General features: G+C 44.2%; 1 protein-coding gene across 2 annotated transcripts in view; it reads right to left on the minus strand.

Moving 5' to 3' along the window:
- Nucleotides 1-5,474: 5,474 nt before the first annotated feature.
- Nucleotides 5,475-17,124, minus strand: part of znf827 (zinc finger protein 827) — a 75,102-nt gene continuing 63,452 nt past the window's right edge. The window contains exons 12-15 of one of the 2 annotated variants that reach the window (XM_082537102.1): nucleotides 14,153-14,362; nucleotides 12,987-13,164; nucleotides 10,171-10,221; nucleotides 9,672-9,780 (exon numbers count right to left, since the gene is read on the minus strand). In XM_082537102.1, coding sequence (XP_082393228.1) covers nucleotides 10,173-10,221; nucleotides 12,987-13,164; nucleotides 14,153-14,362 — 437 coding nt within the window. In that variant the 3' untranslated portion in view covers nucleotides 9,672-9,780; nucleotides 10,171-10,172. Of the gene's footprint in view, nucleotides 9,781-10,170; nucleotides 10,222-12,986; nucleotides 13,165-14,152; nucleotides 14,363-17,124 lie in introns of both variants that reach the window. The other variant, XM_082537103.1, reaches the window with a different exon arrangement.

A 17,124-nucleotide genomic window follows, 5' to 3' on the forward strand; every position in this document is an offset into this window, starting at 1 on the left:
CATTTGTCGCAGCATTGCTGAATAGCCACCACAGCGCTTGCGTTCATAATCAAGATGGCGGTGGAGGAATTAGGGCTTGGTTTGTTGTTGCTGAGAAAAACAATCTCACTGCATGCTTCATTTAGTGGCTGTTCTGTTCTTTCCCATCATGCACAGAACACAGCTTTCATTAGCAGATTGTGTTTGCTCGGTTACAAATGTAAATGTTTCAATTTAAGTATTTCATTTTTCAGTCACTCATTTTCATCTTTTTCACCCTGAACTGTTAAGATGACAGCCTCGGCACATTTAGAATCACACTCTTTGTAAGCTGACGCACACACTTCATTAGGTACGTATGCTTATTACTGCACATTTCTAATCGGCCAAACACATGGCAGCAGCTCGTCATGTAGACATGGTCAATATGACCTGCTGAAGTTTGAACTGAGCATCAGAATGGGGAAGAAAGGTGATTTAAATTACTTGGCGTGGTTGCTTGCATTTCAGAAACAGCTGGGATTTTCCCACACAATCATCTCTATGGTTGGAAAGAGAAAATAACCAGTGAGCTGGAGTTCTCTCTGGAGGTCACAGAAGAATAATCAGCCTACTTTGAGTTAATGGGAGGGAAAAGTAACTCAAATAAACATTTATTACAGCAAAGGTTTACAGAAGAGCATCACTGAATGTACAACATGAAGCAGATGGGCGACAGCAGCAGAAGACCACTCCGGGTCGTCACTCCTGTCAGGTAAGAACAGGAAACTGAGGCGACAGTTCACGCAAGCTCCCTAAAACTGGACAACAGAAGCTTGGAATATGTTGCTTAATCCGACGAGTCTCAGTTTCTCCAGCAATTTTCAGATGGTAGGGTCGGAACAGTGCATGGAATGGGCTTCCATGGGCAAACAACTGCATTCAAGCTTTGCATCGCCAAGCTCAATGCAAGTGTCGAATGCAGAGGTGTAAAGCACGCTACCACTGGACTCTAGAGCAGTGGAGACATGCTCTGTGGAGTAATAAATCACGCTTCTCTGTCTGGCAATCCAGTGGCCAGTCTGGGTTTGGTGGTTTCCAGGAGAACGGTACTTGTCTGACTGCATCTGATGGGTGTAAAGTTTGGTGGCGGGGGGATTATTGTGTGGGGATTTTTTTCAGGAGCTGGGCTCGGCCCCTTGGCTCCAGTGAAAGGAGCTCTTCATGCTTCAGCATACCAAGATATTTTGGATAATTTCATGCTCCAACCTTTGTGGGAGCAGTTTGGGGACAAGTGCTTCCTGTTCCTACATGACAGTGCACCAGTGCACCAAGCAAGGTCCATAAAGTCATGGATGAGCAAGTTTGGTGTGGAAGAACTTGACTGGTCTGCACAGAGTCCTGACCTCAACCCCTCTTATCTTTGGGATGAATAAGAGCAGAGACTGTGAAGCAGGCCTTCAGGTCCAACATTAGTGCAATTGTGAAAGAACGGTCAAACATTCCCATAAACACATTCCTAAACCTTGTGGAACGTCTTCCTAGAAGACTCGAAGTTGTTATAGCTGCAAAGGGTGAGGAGACATCATATTAAACCCTATTGATTAGGAATGGGATGTCACTCAATTTCACATGTTTCAATGCAGATGAGTGAATACTTTTGGCAATATAGTCCATTTTCTTGACTCCTTAGTACCAACTGAGCAACATTTAAACAGCACAGCCTTCCTGAATCTTTTTGCTGGCCATCTCCATCCTTTTATGACCACAGTGTGCTTATTTTCTGATGGCAGCTTCCAGCAGGACAACACACCATGTCACACAGCTCACATCATCTCAAACTAGCTTCTTGAACATGAGAATGTATTGAAATGACCTCTACTGTGGGCACAGTGATTAATTATTCTGCCTTTGTCATGTTGTAATTCAGCAAACTCATCTCAAGTCCACTTCACTTACTACCTTCTGCTGTATAAAATGAAAATAAACGCAGAATGGAAGCCATGTGACACCTCTATTTAAATGAAAATGGTCAAAGATAACAGCAAATGTTGAAATGGAGAAATTTCATCCACTGAAAAATGTGTTGTCACTTTGAATTCGATAACATCTTTCAAAAAAAGTTGGGACAACAAAAGAGCATCCCTGAGAGGCCGAGTAATTCACAAATAAAAACAGGCAGGGGTTCACCACACGAAAAAAAAAAAAACTTTTCGGCCTAAAATTTGAAAAGAATTTGTGGATCTCATCATCTGTGGTACATAATGTCATTTAATGATTCAGAAAACTGGAAGAAAAAAGAGACAAGAATAGAAAGCAGTGCTGAATAGCCAAGATCTTCAGGCCCGGGGGGGCGCTGCATTGAAAACAGAAATGTATCCGTTGTGAGCTTCAGAAAGCCATTATCAGTGAACACAGTGTGTCCCTGCATCCCACAAATGCAATCTAAAACACTGACATGCAAAGACTAAATAAAAAAACTGACTAGATCCAGATCCTCCACTTCTGAGCCTCAAGTCTCTCTGGAAACCGTGGGCCGTGTGTCCCCCGGCCCTAACAGGAGACAGACCAGCTGGTCGGGAACAGAGTTCGCATCAGTGATGGTTCAGAGAATTACTGAATTAGTGCCCACGACATGGGCAACATCTGGTAACATCTGGGAACATACGCTGCCATCCGGATGACGTCTTTTTCGGGGAAGGCGTTGCTTATTTCAGCAAGATGATGCCAAATCACATTAAGTACATATTACAGCAGGATTGCTCCACAGTGTAGGCTGACAGGTGTCCGTTCCACATCTGTCACCTGTATAAAACCCAGCTACCCACTCACATAACACAAAAATACCACAAATGAGACGCCAAACTGTTGGGAGGCTAAAATCCTAAGTTGGACAAGAATGAGAAAACCAAATGTTACACAGAGGACACGAGAAAGCCATTCAGAATAATTTAGTTCGAAACCACAGAGTTTCTTTTGAATGAACACAAAGGATTCGTTTTATTAAATATATCTTTGATGGGGGTTTTTTTTCTCCCTGAAGAAAACTTTTTGAAGAACTTTAAGGAGCAGCTTGCTGTTGGTTTGAATTTTATCACTTGGTTTTGTTCTATATTAAAAAATAAATAAATAAAATTAAGCTAAAAGGGGAAAAACATTTCATTTTCAGAACTATAGCAATCATTCTCTTCCCAAATGAACCAAAAGATGAAGTAATGCAGCACTGTGGTAATCTTCTCCCAATCTTTTTTCCCTTTTAGAAATACTGTTGCTGTGAAATTTGAAATGAGAACCCCCCCCCCCCACACACACACACACACATACATCACATCACATGCTGAAACAAAGTCTGTGTTATTTTTATGCTATTCAAAATTAAATAATGGTTTAAATGGGATGGCACAGCGGTTATTCGGATCTCCTCACAGCAAGGTGGTCCTGGGTTTGAATCTGAGCCTTATTCCAAAATGGATTCAATTCATTTTACACCCCAATCTTTTTTCCAGACAAAAACTCCGTGATGACAAAGCAGGAAAGGTGTGCTTGAAATTCTTGCAAAGTCATTAAAAATAAAAAACAAAAATACAACATGTACAGAAGCGTTCACAGCCTTTGCCATGACACTCAGATTGATCCTGTTTCCACTGAAGTTCCTACAGCTTAAATTGGAGTCCACCTGTGATAAATTCAGTTGATTCGACATGATTTGGAAAGGTGCACACCTGGCTATAAAAAGGTCCCATAGTCTACAGTGCATGTCAGAGCACAAAACAAGCCATGAAGTCCAAGGAACTGTCTGTAGACCTCAGAGACAGGATTGTATCGAGGCATAGATCTAGGGAAGGGTACAGAAAGAGCTGATTGCCCGATTGGGGTACCTTATTTGGACCTTATTCAGGGAGGATATCAAGAACAACACCTAAAAGGCACATGACAGCCCACCTGGAGTTTGCCAAAAGGCACCTGAAGGACTTGAAACAACGAGAAACTAGATCCTCTGGTGTGATGAAACAAAGATTGAAGTCTTTGCCCAGTGTCATGTCTGTAGAAAACCAGGCATCACCTGACCAATCCCATCCCTACAGTGAAGTATGGCGGTAGCAGCATCATGCTGAGATGTTATTCAGCAGCAGAAACTGAGGGGTTGAGGGAACAATGAGTGCAGCAATGTACAGGGATGATAACTGCGAAGGTTCCTCTTCCAAGAGGATAACGATGCTGAGCGCATCGCCAAGATAACAAAGCAGTGGCTTTGGGACCACTATGTGAACGTCCTTGAGTGGCCTGCCAGAGCTCGGACTTGAACATCTCTGGAGAGATCTGAAAATAGCTGTGCACTAGTGGTCCCCATCCAACCTGATGGAGGTTCTGCCAAGCTTGTAGCATCACACTCAAAAAGACCTGAGGTTGTAATTGCTGCCAAAGGCACTTCAACAAAGCGTTGAGCAAAGGCTGTGAATATTTATGTACGTGTTCTATTTTTGTTTTGTATTAATACATTTGAAAGAATTGCAAGCAAAGGCTTTTTATTTTGTCATGATGGGTTATTGTGTGGAAAACGATAAGGTGTCAAATGAATTTGATCCATTCTGGAATAAGGCTGTAACGTGACAAATTGTGGAACAAGTGAAGCGCTCTGAATGCTTTCTGGGTGCTCCGTAGGTATGCATGTGTGAGCGAATGGGCTCTCTCATTTCTTTCGGTTACCACTGTGATAAATTGGCAACCTGTCCAGGGTGTATGCTCGGCCCATGACAGCTTGGACAGGCTCCAGCCCACCTGCAAATTTAAATAGGGTAACTGGAAAAAAATAGATGGATTATATCTGCCTGTATTAATGTCTTTTTAATTAAATTTTTATTCACAGTTTCTAAACAAATTTGAAACCAGTTTATAATTAAACTACTTTGTTGGCATGGCTCTGAACTGTAGTGTTTAACACATCTGCCTCACAAGCAAAAGGTTCCCCTTGTTTGATTTTTTTTTGAAGACACACATTCAAGTCAATTTTATTTATGTAGTGCCAAATCACAACACGTCACCTCAAGGTGTTTTATATTGTAAGCTAAGAGCTTGTAATAACAGAGAAAACAACAATGAGATGACCCTGCTACAAGCACTTGGCGACAGTGGGAAGGAAAAACTCCCTTTTAACAGGAAGAAGAGCCATCGGGGAGAGAAAACGGAAAGAGACACTGTGGAAGAGAGCCAGAGATGAATAATAACTAATGATTGAATGCAAAGTGGCGTATGAAAAACGTTGGATCACAAGCTAATCCAACTCTGGTCTTGGGTATCAAGCCCACACAAATGGGAGGACATCTAGTGTCACCAAATCAAACACGCAACATTGGTCTGCTGCGGTGACAGCCTTGGGGAAATCAGCCAAAAGTCTTGGTCATCGTCTCTGATTGGGAAAAAAGCCCCCAAAACCTACATCTGTGAAGATGTTTTGTGCGGTTAAGTGAGCGTCGAAATCCAACAATATCGCAAAGAAAAAGACAAGACAGCCGACATAATATCTGATGTAAGCTTTACTTTCAAATCCTGTTACATTTAGATCTGGCAAGTTGAACATAAAATAATGCCAAACAAAGAAAAACAAATACAAAACCAAAAAAAAAAAAAAAAAAAAAAAGTACAAATGATCTATTTACCAGTTATCATCACAACCCTGTACAGCCTTGACAATGGAGTAATAAAAAAAAAGCTTTGTACAGCACATACCAATCTTTACCGAGTGCCAAAAGTTAAGATAGTTGAGCCTTTTCTAATCATAAAATACAGCCAAACTTAAAGCTAACTGATTGCAGACAGTGCAGTGTGATGCTAACTAAATGCAACCGAGGGGGAGTTAGTTTGAAACACAATTAAGTGCTAAAGAACTAGAGGACAATGTCATGCATACTCTGAAGTGCTCAAAAAGGTAGTCAAGCATTTAAAAAAAGAAAAAAAGGTCACTGTGCTGCTTACAGTTGGGCAAAATAAAGAGAATAAGTGCTTAAGAGTACTGGGTTTCAAAAGGAGAGAGCCCTGTTGCCTTTTTAAACATTACACTCAAACTAAAGGGGGGAGACAGGGAGGGGGGAGGATGTAAAGAAGTGCAGCCATTCATGATTACGCTGTATTAAAAAGGCAGACATTTTAAAAAGGTGTCAAGAGGAGACATTCTTTTTCTTTTATTATTTATCTCTGTTTTTTTTCCTCTATTGGACCCTGACAATTAGTTTGACTCATTCTCAGAAGTCTCAGGTGGTTTCCTTCCACCAAGTGGCACTAGAGTATAAAAGATAACATAGATAGTACAAGGAAAGTGTGTGTATGTGTGTCTGTGTGTGTGCTGGAGAGATGCTCCCTTTACTCCAGAGACAGCATGCCAGACGTCGACAGAACAAAAAGGAACAAACGGGAATTTAAAAAAGAAGAGGAAGAGGGGGGGAGACAATCGAGGCATCACTCCAGAGCAGGACGTGACGGATTCCATCCTAACATCACGTCCTGCCACGAGTTACAATTTGGTCTTGACGATTTACGTTCTCTGTCCAATCGATGCGTTCTTCTTTTTTGTTTTGTTTTTACCTTACATAAGTGAAGTAAAAAAAACAAAAATAAACATGCAACAATATTTCATTTTTAAAAAAAGAAAATGCACAAGTAAAAACAGACACATGGAAATAATAAGGGAAAACAACCCCTTTACAAATAAGGGATTTTGGCTTAAAGACCACTTAGGAAACACAAACGCGATCGATGACGGGTAAAGCTCTTTTTTTGTGCCGCTCCATTTTGCAAAAAAAAACAAACAAACAAAAAAAAGACTTGTTTTCGAGCATTCTCGCGGATAAATACATAGTCTCATAATCAAAAAGTGCAGCACTGTGCAAAATTGGCTATCACAATTTAGCCTGGGACCTTTAGTTCCCAGGGGGAGCTTGACCTCTACTGTCTAATTCATGCAATTTGTATTCATTTGCTTTCTCTGATTTCACAGAGGCAGACCCTTTTGCACCGCCAGAAACGTCTAAATGTGAAACTAAGGGGTGTTGATTGAGTCATTTCCAGCAACTACTGCCTACTTCACATTATGCTAACTTGGTGGATCTAAGTTTGCACTTAAAAAAAAGGGGGGGGGGGGGGGGGTGTAAAATAAAAGGTTTAAGTGCTTTTGGCTTGAAGTGTAACTAAAGTAAGTGCAATTAAAACTCAAAAGGTTGACACGAGGGAAGGAGGCGGGGGGACTAAAAGCAGTACCGTGTCTGCCGGCCTAACAGAGGCCCGGCTTGGCTTCATCGTGGCACCTACAGGAGCTTTGCCTCGTCACGGGCTCTCTATGAACGCTAGTAGAAAAGATTTATTATGATGTAAAAGGCTCAGTTAAAAATAAAATAAAGGACAAAAAAATGAGAATAAAAATAAACGAGGACACAGAAAGGCCACCAAACACTAACTTTCCCCGCCTTTACCAGCACTGAAGACGTCTCTTGACTGTTCACACTTCTGTATCGCCTTTTTTTTCTCCATGTACATAAACAAAAATACATTCATTCAAGTCATTTTGGAACAGTTTTTTTTCTTCCTTTTTTTTTGTACACAAAAAAATTACAAAAGCTCCAAAAAGCACCATTGAATCGGCCTGCGGTGACGCCTGCTGCGGGCTAGCTCGCTAAACCCGAGAGCGGGTCACCTCCACAAAACAGTTATCTCATATCTCTTCTAAGTATAGGTGCGTGATACATAGTTCTGCATGTGACGCTGCTCTGACATCGATCCCGTCTCAGGAGAGACGAACGGATGTTTGTAACTTTTTTTTTTTTTTGCAATATTTCATATTTAGATTGATTGATGACAGGTCGGATTTTCCATATTTACATCGTCACAGCTTACATATATTTTTTTCTGAGCTTAGAAATAACTACTAACTCTGAGATGGAATCGATATCAGCCAGCAGCTACGCACAATACCGTTTCACCATTATACAACAAAAAGAAAACAGAAATTTAAAAAATAATAATAATAATAAAAGTAAAAAAAAATAAAAAAAAAGATGGGAAGGGGGGGGGCTATAAAACTATGTACAAGATTGATAAATAAGTAAGTGCGTGGTTTGAGGCGTTGCTTTTGAAAAGCATTCCGTTTCATTGGTTCTGTCCACAATTGCACCGCTAACACTTCAAGGATATCTCGAATTTCGCTTCCTAATGACGTCAAAGCTAGTTTGAAACACAGAAACAGGCATGCTATTCCGATGCATAATAGCGATAGACAAAAATGCACTAAAATTGTAGCACTTGCGAGTTTTGTTTTTCGTCTTTTTGTCTCCTCGAAACGACTAACGAAAAATTAGCTATAAAAGTGAGAGTTCCGTCAGGTAATGCAGCTGGGTCCAGGTCATTCAGATGCTTAAAAACAGGGGAAAAAAACAACAAACAAAAACAAAATATTAAAAAACAAAAAACAAAAAAAAAAAACAGGTAAAGAGAGTAGTAATTGATGCTGAAGTAGTAATAATTCAATTGATAGAACTGATAAGAAAAGCAGCTTTTTTATATATAAATGCATTTTAGCATGTACAGCCTTTTTCTCTTATAAATGTTATTTTTTTCTTTTTTTTCTCTGGTCCAGCTTATTCTGCTGGTCTGATTGGAAAAAAGGGTTGCTCCCGCCGCAGTGGTCAAGTGTCATTCACACCACCGTCCGAGGAGTGAGGGGAAAGAGCAGGAAGGGGAAGGAGGAGGAAGCGGGGGAGGAGGAGGAGTGGCGGGTGAGGTCAGACAGTCTTGGCCCTCTCCATCAGTCCCAGGTAGGCCAGGAAGGAGTGTTTGTGGGAGGAGGGTGAGGGGAAAGAGCGGGAGGGGGACGCCAAGTTGGAGGAGAAGAGGAGAGGAGACGTGGCCGGCCGCCATCTGGAGTGGAGCTGGGAGTGGAATGTGAAGCGGCTGTTGTGGGTGAACAGGGTGGTGAGGGGGATGAGGTGGGCCCGGTCGCAGTTCCTGTACTGCTCCAACATGTGGCGGGAAGAAGGGAGGAAGAGGGAGGGGCTGCCGCCGTCGCCGGCAACGCTCGCTCCGCTGGGGTCTCTTGGGGTGGCGCCGCCAACGCCGTTGGCGTTAACCAAACCGTGCCGGGGGCCGGCGGGGTCCAGCTGCTGGGACTTGCCCAGCGTGAGCGACAGCGCGACGGACTGAAGCGCCTGAGATGCCGTGAGGCTCATGAGAGGGCTGTTGCTCCCGCTGCCTCCGCTGCTGCTACCACCGCCGCCGCCAAACAGGAAGTTCTCCTGGCTCTTCTGCAACGACGAGCCACCCGGTGACGTCTCCATCGGCAGCTCCTCCCCTACCGCCTCCTCGTCTTCCTCCTCTTCTTCTCCTCCGCCTCCTCCTCCCCCTAAGGCTCCGTCCACCCCCCCCGTTCCCCCGCTCTGGTGTTTCTTGAGGTGGCGGCTGAAGACGAAGGGGTGTGTGGTAGTGAAAGGGCACTCTTGGCAGCCGAAAGTCTGGCGCGGCGCGTGCTTCAGCTTCTTGTGCAGGTTGAGGTTGTCCTTGCGCTTGCAGCTATAAGAGCAGCGGTCGCAGTGGAAGGGCCGCTCGCCCGTGTGCACGCGCACGTGCTCGATGAGCTTATTGGCCGTCTTGGACAAGTAGCCACACTGCTCACACTTGTAGTGGTTGCCCAGGCGGTGCCTGCGCATGTGGGCCTCCAGCGAGGCCTGGTCGGGCCACAGTCCCTGGCAGATGCGGCAGCGGTACTCCATCTTACAGTGCGTCTTAAGGTGGCACTCCATGGCCGCTGGACGATTGGTGGAGTAGATGCAAAAAGGGCACCTGGTTAATGGAAGGAAGGACGGAGGGAGGAAGGGAAGGGAAGGGGGGCAGGGAGGGAGGACACAACACACAAAAGCAAAAGACAGCTGAAAGGAACATGTATGTCCACAGCCATGTAAGACACTTTGAAACTTAATAACACGAGAATGATGAAGAGGAGGAGGACAGATAAAGGAAAATTGAGTACAATGTACAGTTCTGTGTGCACGTGGTGGTATGTGTGGAAGTTTAATGGTGAAAGAATTGAAGTGACCAGGTATGCATGTGTGAGAGGGGAGGGGAGGGAAAGGAGGAAGGTGAGGCAGTGTGGGGTAGGGGAGATGACAGGCAGGAGAAAAAGATTGGAGCAGTAGGACATGAAGGGAAATGAAGGAATGGAGTGGCACTTACATTTAAATAGCACCTTTCATCTGCTCTGGGCCCCAAAGCGCTTCACAAACCCTGCAGAACAGAATTACCTCAGAAAAACCTCGAAATGGTCAAGGCCCTCTCTCCCTCTCTACACACTCCTACATATACAGAAACACTTTACATTGCTCGAGTGCATACATGTGTGTGTGCGCACACAGGATGGGAGGGGGGAGGGAAGGGTGAAGAAAAAAAAAAGTATTGATCTGGGCTCAAAGGGGGGGTAAGAAAATGCAGGCAATCGAAAAGCAATTTTCCCCGAAGGTTCTTTAACGTTTTTCTAGTTGGCTTAATTCTGCCTGCTTTTATTAGTAAATATAAAAGTGGCTTAAAGAAAGTAAGAGTCTGGCAGAAGGTCACATATGCAGATGTTAACAGTAAGGTATACGAGTCGAGCTGGAGCGAATTGAATACGCAGACATCAAAAGAGCTCTGTTCTTCCCGTTTAAAATGTCCTCTATCCAGGTCTATATTATTTGTATACTGTACCATAAAAAATTAATCTGGCTTCAGAAACGTACACCAGACAAACAGTTAAATCATTAAACAAGAAGTCCTTTACATTTAATCGCTCGCACTACAGCTAGCAGCAACGTGTCGAGGTAACGACTAAAAGACGCCGTGCAGGTCTTCGAGCTATGAAGGGGCTTCTTGTGTCATTTTTGCATTCGTATTTTCAGATGAGATAAAAGTCAGTGCAACTCTGTTAAGCAGCTTCCTGTTTTCATTCAGTGAAATGCTACCATTTCCACACATTTATAGCAATGTTGAGAACTTCACTGATGGCTGAACAGAAAAAAAAAAAAAAACTACAAAAAACAAAAAAATGTACAACACAGGTCTTTCGTGACAAGATGAGGCGGTATTCATAATGATATTCGATGGTTCTGCACATGCACGGGACTGGAGTTGTGTGAGAGACTCGAGAACAAAAACAAAACATGACTCGTGTTGCTTGAAATGAATCTTCACAAAACATCTGCATTTACTTTTTAAGACACATACAGAAGCTTGAATCTTGTATCCAGAGTGGCGTTAACATGGCCGAAGCTAAAGGTGTGTTTAAGTACATTGGTACATTATCAGTGTGTGTGTGTGTGTGTGTGTGTGTGTGTGTGTGTGTGTGTGGGGGGGGGGTGCTGAGGTCAGCAGATGAGTTTTATGTTAGCTTGACAGGCCTGAAATGTCACAAGGACGTGTCACAGTACAACAAAGGCTCCTGTGGGACTGGAGTATGGTGATGGAGAGGGAAGCGTGAGGCGACGAGAGCTGTACACACAGTCGGTGCTAATGGCTCAGTCACACTAGAGGAAAAGTTGGTGGTTGTCCGGTGTTTGCGCTGAATTTCTTCCACATTCGGCAGCTGAGTGCGCAGAACTCTCAGCCTCTCTGTGACCACTTTTGATCGCACAGGTCTCCTAGTGGGAGGCAACCGGTTTGAAAACACTCATGGTCTGAGTGCAGCGACTCTCAGACAGATTGGTGAAGGTTTATAAATAGCTGCTGATTAGTTTATCAACAGACTGCCAACATCTTACAATCAGTCAGAGTCAGTCTGCAACCATGAGCACAACTGGTTGCAGACTGGCTGCATTCCATTATATTCCTATAAAAGCCACAGAAGTCGCAGAGCGCCTATGTCACTTTGTAGTCAAATATTTGTCCTGCGGCAACTACGTCACTATTTGTGGAGATATTTCTGAGGTTCTCGCTGGACTCTGAACGTAAGTAGTTAATATGAAATTCTGTGCATGTAGACGACAACAGATTTGCAATTTAGTTGACTGATTGCTAGATTGAAACGGATAGCCGACCGACTCCAGCCTATTGCCGTTTTATCTCCATCTTGATGTGCCAAAGTTGCTTTGAAGGCAAAACTGACCACAAGCGGTTGCAGACTTAGTCTCTAAAAATTTAACAACTTCAAATTGATTGCGCACAGTCGCAATACTTTTGGTCGCACTGCGGTCTCCGACTGCCGTTTTCTTCTAGTGTGACTGTAGCATAATAAAAACAAGGCTGCTTTATCAGAATACATTAAAAATAACGGAACCATATGCAGTGTGCATGTGTGTTTGTTCACACTGGTATTTAAAGGCTGTTCATTCTTTCCACTGCATGCATTTAGACTGAACAGACTGCGAGTGATTTAGACATTTGTGATTATGGGGTGCCTGTAACGCGCTTGATTATCTTTTAGGGGTGTGCCAACAAATTTTATATAATCAACAGCAGAGTGCACCATGTGTCTGTTATTTTGAGGAGGGAGGGACGTAGTTTTGTGGAATGCAGGTTTCCTAAGATATTTTTTCCTTGGCATGCCTGTTAGCTGTGGGCAGAGGAACAACAGACCCTGAGGGGAAGCCCGTTTCCATCTCCTTTCCACTCTCCCTTCTGTTCACAACAGCTATTGCAGACCCACAGACCGCTGTCTAATAAGTTGGACTTGCCAAGACAGGCTGTTGAGAAAAACTGAATCAAGTATCATTTCATTTGCTGGCCGCAGATAATAACCATTAAAAGGGAGGTTAGGCGATTAAAGGCATGCGGCCCAAATAATCTTCAAATTAAAAAACGTGTTGGTTACAATCAGCTCTTATTTAAATGAATAATGCTTATATATGCTTGTGCATTTTTTAAAAATGTTGCATTTATAATAAGTTACAAGCACACCCCACGAGGTACTCTAATGAGTGTGTATATACAGTATGTGATTTTTGTGTGTAGTGAATTGAGAGGGGAAGGGAGGGGAAGGACGGGCGGAGTTAGGAACCTCTGTCTGTACTTGCTTTCCTTACTTGAGCCCTCCGGAGGGGACGGTGTGGCACTTCTTGTGCTCCAGCAGCTGCTCGGGCGTCTTGAGGAACTTGTGGCAAACGTCGCACTCAAACATTCGTGTGATGAGGTGGATCTGGAGGTGGCGCTCGTACATGCTGCGCGTCTTGCACACAAAATTGCAGAAGACGCACTCGAAACCTGGAGAGAGAGCAAGAGGAGGAGGAGAACGGTGAGTATTAAGACCGGGTTTGTTTTTTTGTAGAAAGCTGATCTGCATTTGGACGAAATCTCAGAGGTTCCCCATCTGCTAAGGGGAGAGAGAGAGTTCAGATACAGGGAGAGGTCAGGTGTAATAATGCCCTCTTAGGCTGCAGGAGTAAAATTCCTCTGCACTTCTGTTCAAGCAAAGGGGCTCACGAGAGACAGATCGTGAAAGTGGACGTCCAAGGAGATGCAGCAGCGGCTGTAATATCCTGACTGAGTCCAAAAAAGGGCTCGAGCTCTTTAAAAAACACACGACCCTGCAGTTCTTGCAACAAAATGACCCCTTACCGCTCTGTAACAAAAACCTCTTTCTGTTCTACAGTACAGACAGACTTCAGAACACGGGACATGGTTTTTGTACACAGACTCTCATTTAGAGTAAACTAACCTTCATGGATAAAATCTGCAGAGCATCCAAATAAAAGGAAAAAAAAACAAAACAATTCACAGCATCCTCGATGAGGCCACATACGAATACAATTAAGTGAATCAAGTTAGTATGTACTCATTGGCTGTGCTTGGTTGAGAATTAATGAGTGTGTTTTTGAAGGACGGAATCGGTTTGGGGGCGTTGTCCCGTCTTCTTGAGCCCGTCGCCCAGCGTGCACCTTCCTGACCAAAGCATTTAGTCTTAATAGATCTTCAAAAGACAAGGGTAATTATGGAGACGGGATCTCTTTAATACTCACTTTCTCAATCAGAGGAGTACCCTCAAACTGTTTGGCCAAGAGATTTGTTGATCAGTTTGACCCCAGCGAGGTTTCCAAAACATGTCAGTTTTGCTTGTTTGGTCACTTTAAACAACTTTTTCAGAACACCTAAACTCTGATTCTTGCTCATTTAGAAATGAATAATTCAGTTTGTGGAGATTTCAGGAGCTTTGAAAGTGTATTTGGGTGCAACAGTTCCCACAGTCCCTTGCCTTTGTCAGACTTGTCCTCGGTTCCTGATCCCGAGTGGCTTCCGGAGCTGGACTGGCTGCCGGCGGAGGAGGGCGGGGCTAACAGGCTCTTGAGTTCTTCGTTACCGTGGGTGAGGTCTCCGCCCTCCGAGCTGTTGAGCGAGTCGCTGAGGGCCGAGAGGGAGGATGAGGTGCTCTTGGTCTCGCTGAGGGGACTTCTCGAGTTCAGACCTGGACGCCGGAGGGCGGAGCACAGAGAGAAAGAAACGTTTGTTGGTAGGATCTAATAAGCAGGGGAGAGAAACTGCAGGGGCAGTGAAGAGAAAATAAAAATCTACACAATCTGTGAGCGACACATCATCGGTTTCTAGATCCCCATTGTTACGCATACACAAACAGAATGAAAACAGGCAGGCTCGATGGTCCTGAGCTCTGACTGAGGCCCTGCTGCCAGTCCAATCAAGATGCAGTGTGCTTTTATTGATCCCCGTCTGTAAGTCTGCAATTCAGTAGGAAAAGAGAGGGAATAAAGAGCGGAGGGGGCGGCAGGGAGGGAGGGGCGAGGAGCTCGGGTCATGGCCAAAGGAGCTAAGATGGCGGGAGCATCTCAGGGCACAGCTCAACAAAGGGCATTCACTCAGGAGGGAGAGGAAAAGAAAAAAAAGGAGGGAGGAAAAGCCTGCACTGATCCTGAAATGGTTGACCTACCTTTTTAATAACAGCCTAGTACACACACACACACACACACACACAAGCATAAAATGTACAGGAATGTGCACATGCAGCGCACATGTGTCTCCCCCCGCCTGGTATCACAAGATGACGAAGCGCCTTCAATCAAATCTAAATATACCAGGGTCATTCACAGCACGGTCTCAGCAGCTTTTAAATACAGCGTGCCTCTGTCTCCTTTGCTGCAGTATTTATCATCTGCTGGCCTTCTCTTATAATATCCCAAAGGCTAATGGCAAAAGATGCAAGCGGGGAGGGAATGCCCTGAGCCACCGAGACTCGACCTTAAAACACACTTAACTGAGAAATATTTAATTTTCTTTCACAGAATAACTTTTCTGTGACTGTCCAGCAACATTTATGATAAAGAGAAATAAAGAGGCAAATTTTCACTCCTCCCTTCTTATGAAATCCCACCCACACAAGCCCCCGCCACCCCCCACTCACTGCAAACTTCACCGGAGGGGGTCGGCTCAAACACCCGGTGAGCTCTCTGCCATCTCGCGCCTGGGTGTGTCCACACATCTGACAGGCTGCTGAGCCCACCCTCTCCGACCACCTGAAGTTTTGACACTTCACCAAAAATGGGCAGGACCTTTGACAAATCATTAAAACATCCCTCACGAAAAAAGGCGGGATGCACGTTTCTACAGTTGAAGTCGCTCGTACCCCCTCCCGCCACCGTTTGTGCGTTTGCCACTGGTGTCCATCTTGTGCGAAGCTGAGATAAATGCCAAGAGACGCTGAGAGACTTAAAAGATGGCCAAAGTGGCATCGTAAACCCAGCTCGTCTCCAAAAGGACCCGAGGCCTATTGATTTCCCCCCCCTCAGGCACGATAAGGGCCAACCTTCTCAGATAAACAAGGCCGCCGTGGCCTCTGAAAGACCCCTCAGCTGTCTGGGCCGGACAATCCCACCCTCCCACCCACACATAAGGAGCAAACACACACACAAACAAGGAGCACTAGCAGAGGAGCACAACGTCAGCAATAAACTGGACAAAGCTGTTTTAGACAAAAACAGTCATATCGACCACCAGAGGTTCAGACCAGCAGCTTTAAAAGTCCAAAGAAGGTCGATTGGAGGAGACTTGTTTATGAAACCCAGCTCTGCCGCTCGTCTTTCCCTCTGTCCTCGGAAATGTGTTTTTATCAAGGGTTACATTATGATGTTTTTGCTTAAAACAGCCCATAGTGATTTCCTTTAATTACACAAAAGCAGCCCATAAATATTTAAACAGTGGCAGAGTTTATATTGCTGTGATTATGCTTTTTATTTCTCTCAAATTTGATATCTGTTCACAAAACGCACATACACCAGCCAACTCAAATGCTTATTACCGAGCACTTTACCTTTAAGTTGTTTACATACAGACAAGGTGAGCAGAGGAGGAGCCCTACGATTGCCCTGCTCGCCCTATCTGCGCTGCTAAGGGGGGGAGAGCTCTTTAACCTCACCCGTTGTTTAAATTTAAACTCCATGTGTTGGAGTGCAGAGCCAAAATAATAGAAAATGTGTCACTGTCCAAATACCGCACTGTATTTATATTCTGAGCTGCGACCAAGAGCCACAATGTGTAAGCTACCACCCACTCTTCCATGCGAGAGTAATTTTGAAAATAACTCCATAAATCTCTTTTTCTGCGGGAGCTGAATCGGGTACTTTTGCAGAACAGGTCTGAGGACCCGCAGAAACAACAGCGAGCGGAAAGGAGATTAAAAGACGCAGAGTGCGGTTAAGTCCCGCCCATATGGGAAAGAGTTCTCCATCGAGTTTACGTGATTCCTCATCTCCTCCTACCTGTGACCGGGAAATCATGTTAGTGTGCCGTTCTGAAACATCTATCGTTTCCTAGAACGCACTGAGAGGAGGCAGGAACGAAGAGAGGAGGCCTGATTGAGGGTGCGCAGATGTATCCTCTGTGGCACCGTTTGCACCCATGACATATTACAGAGGCGTGAGACACAGATAACACCTATACGTTTTACACCAAATTAGGTTTAGGTGTGAAAAAGAAAATATTGTATTTCTTTTAGTTCCTTTCTTTAATATCTGGAGGGGAATATTTAAATCATGCACAAAAACTTTGATTTACTGCCAATTACACCAACATTTCAGATGGAAAAAAGACATGTTTCGCGCTCGATATTCAAAAAAAGACGCAAGTGATTTAGAGCGCAACATCTGTAAATCACCCGTAAAACTAACCACAGGAGTATAGCGCCTTCCCCCCCTTTAGTAAATCTGGCCCATGGTATGA

Source organism: Aulonocara stuartgranti, assembly GCF_965226115.1.
Source record: "Aulonocara stuartgranti genome assembly, chromosome: 6".
NCBI lineage: Eukaryota > Metazoa > Chordata > Actinopteri > Cichliformes > Cichlidae > Aulonocara > Aulonocara stuartgranti.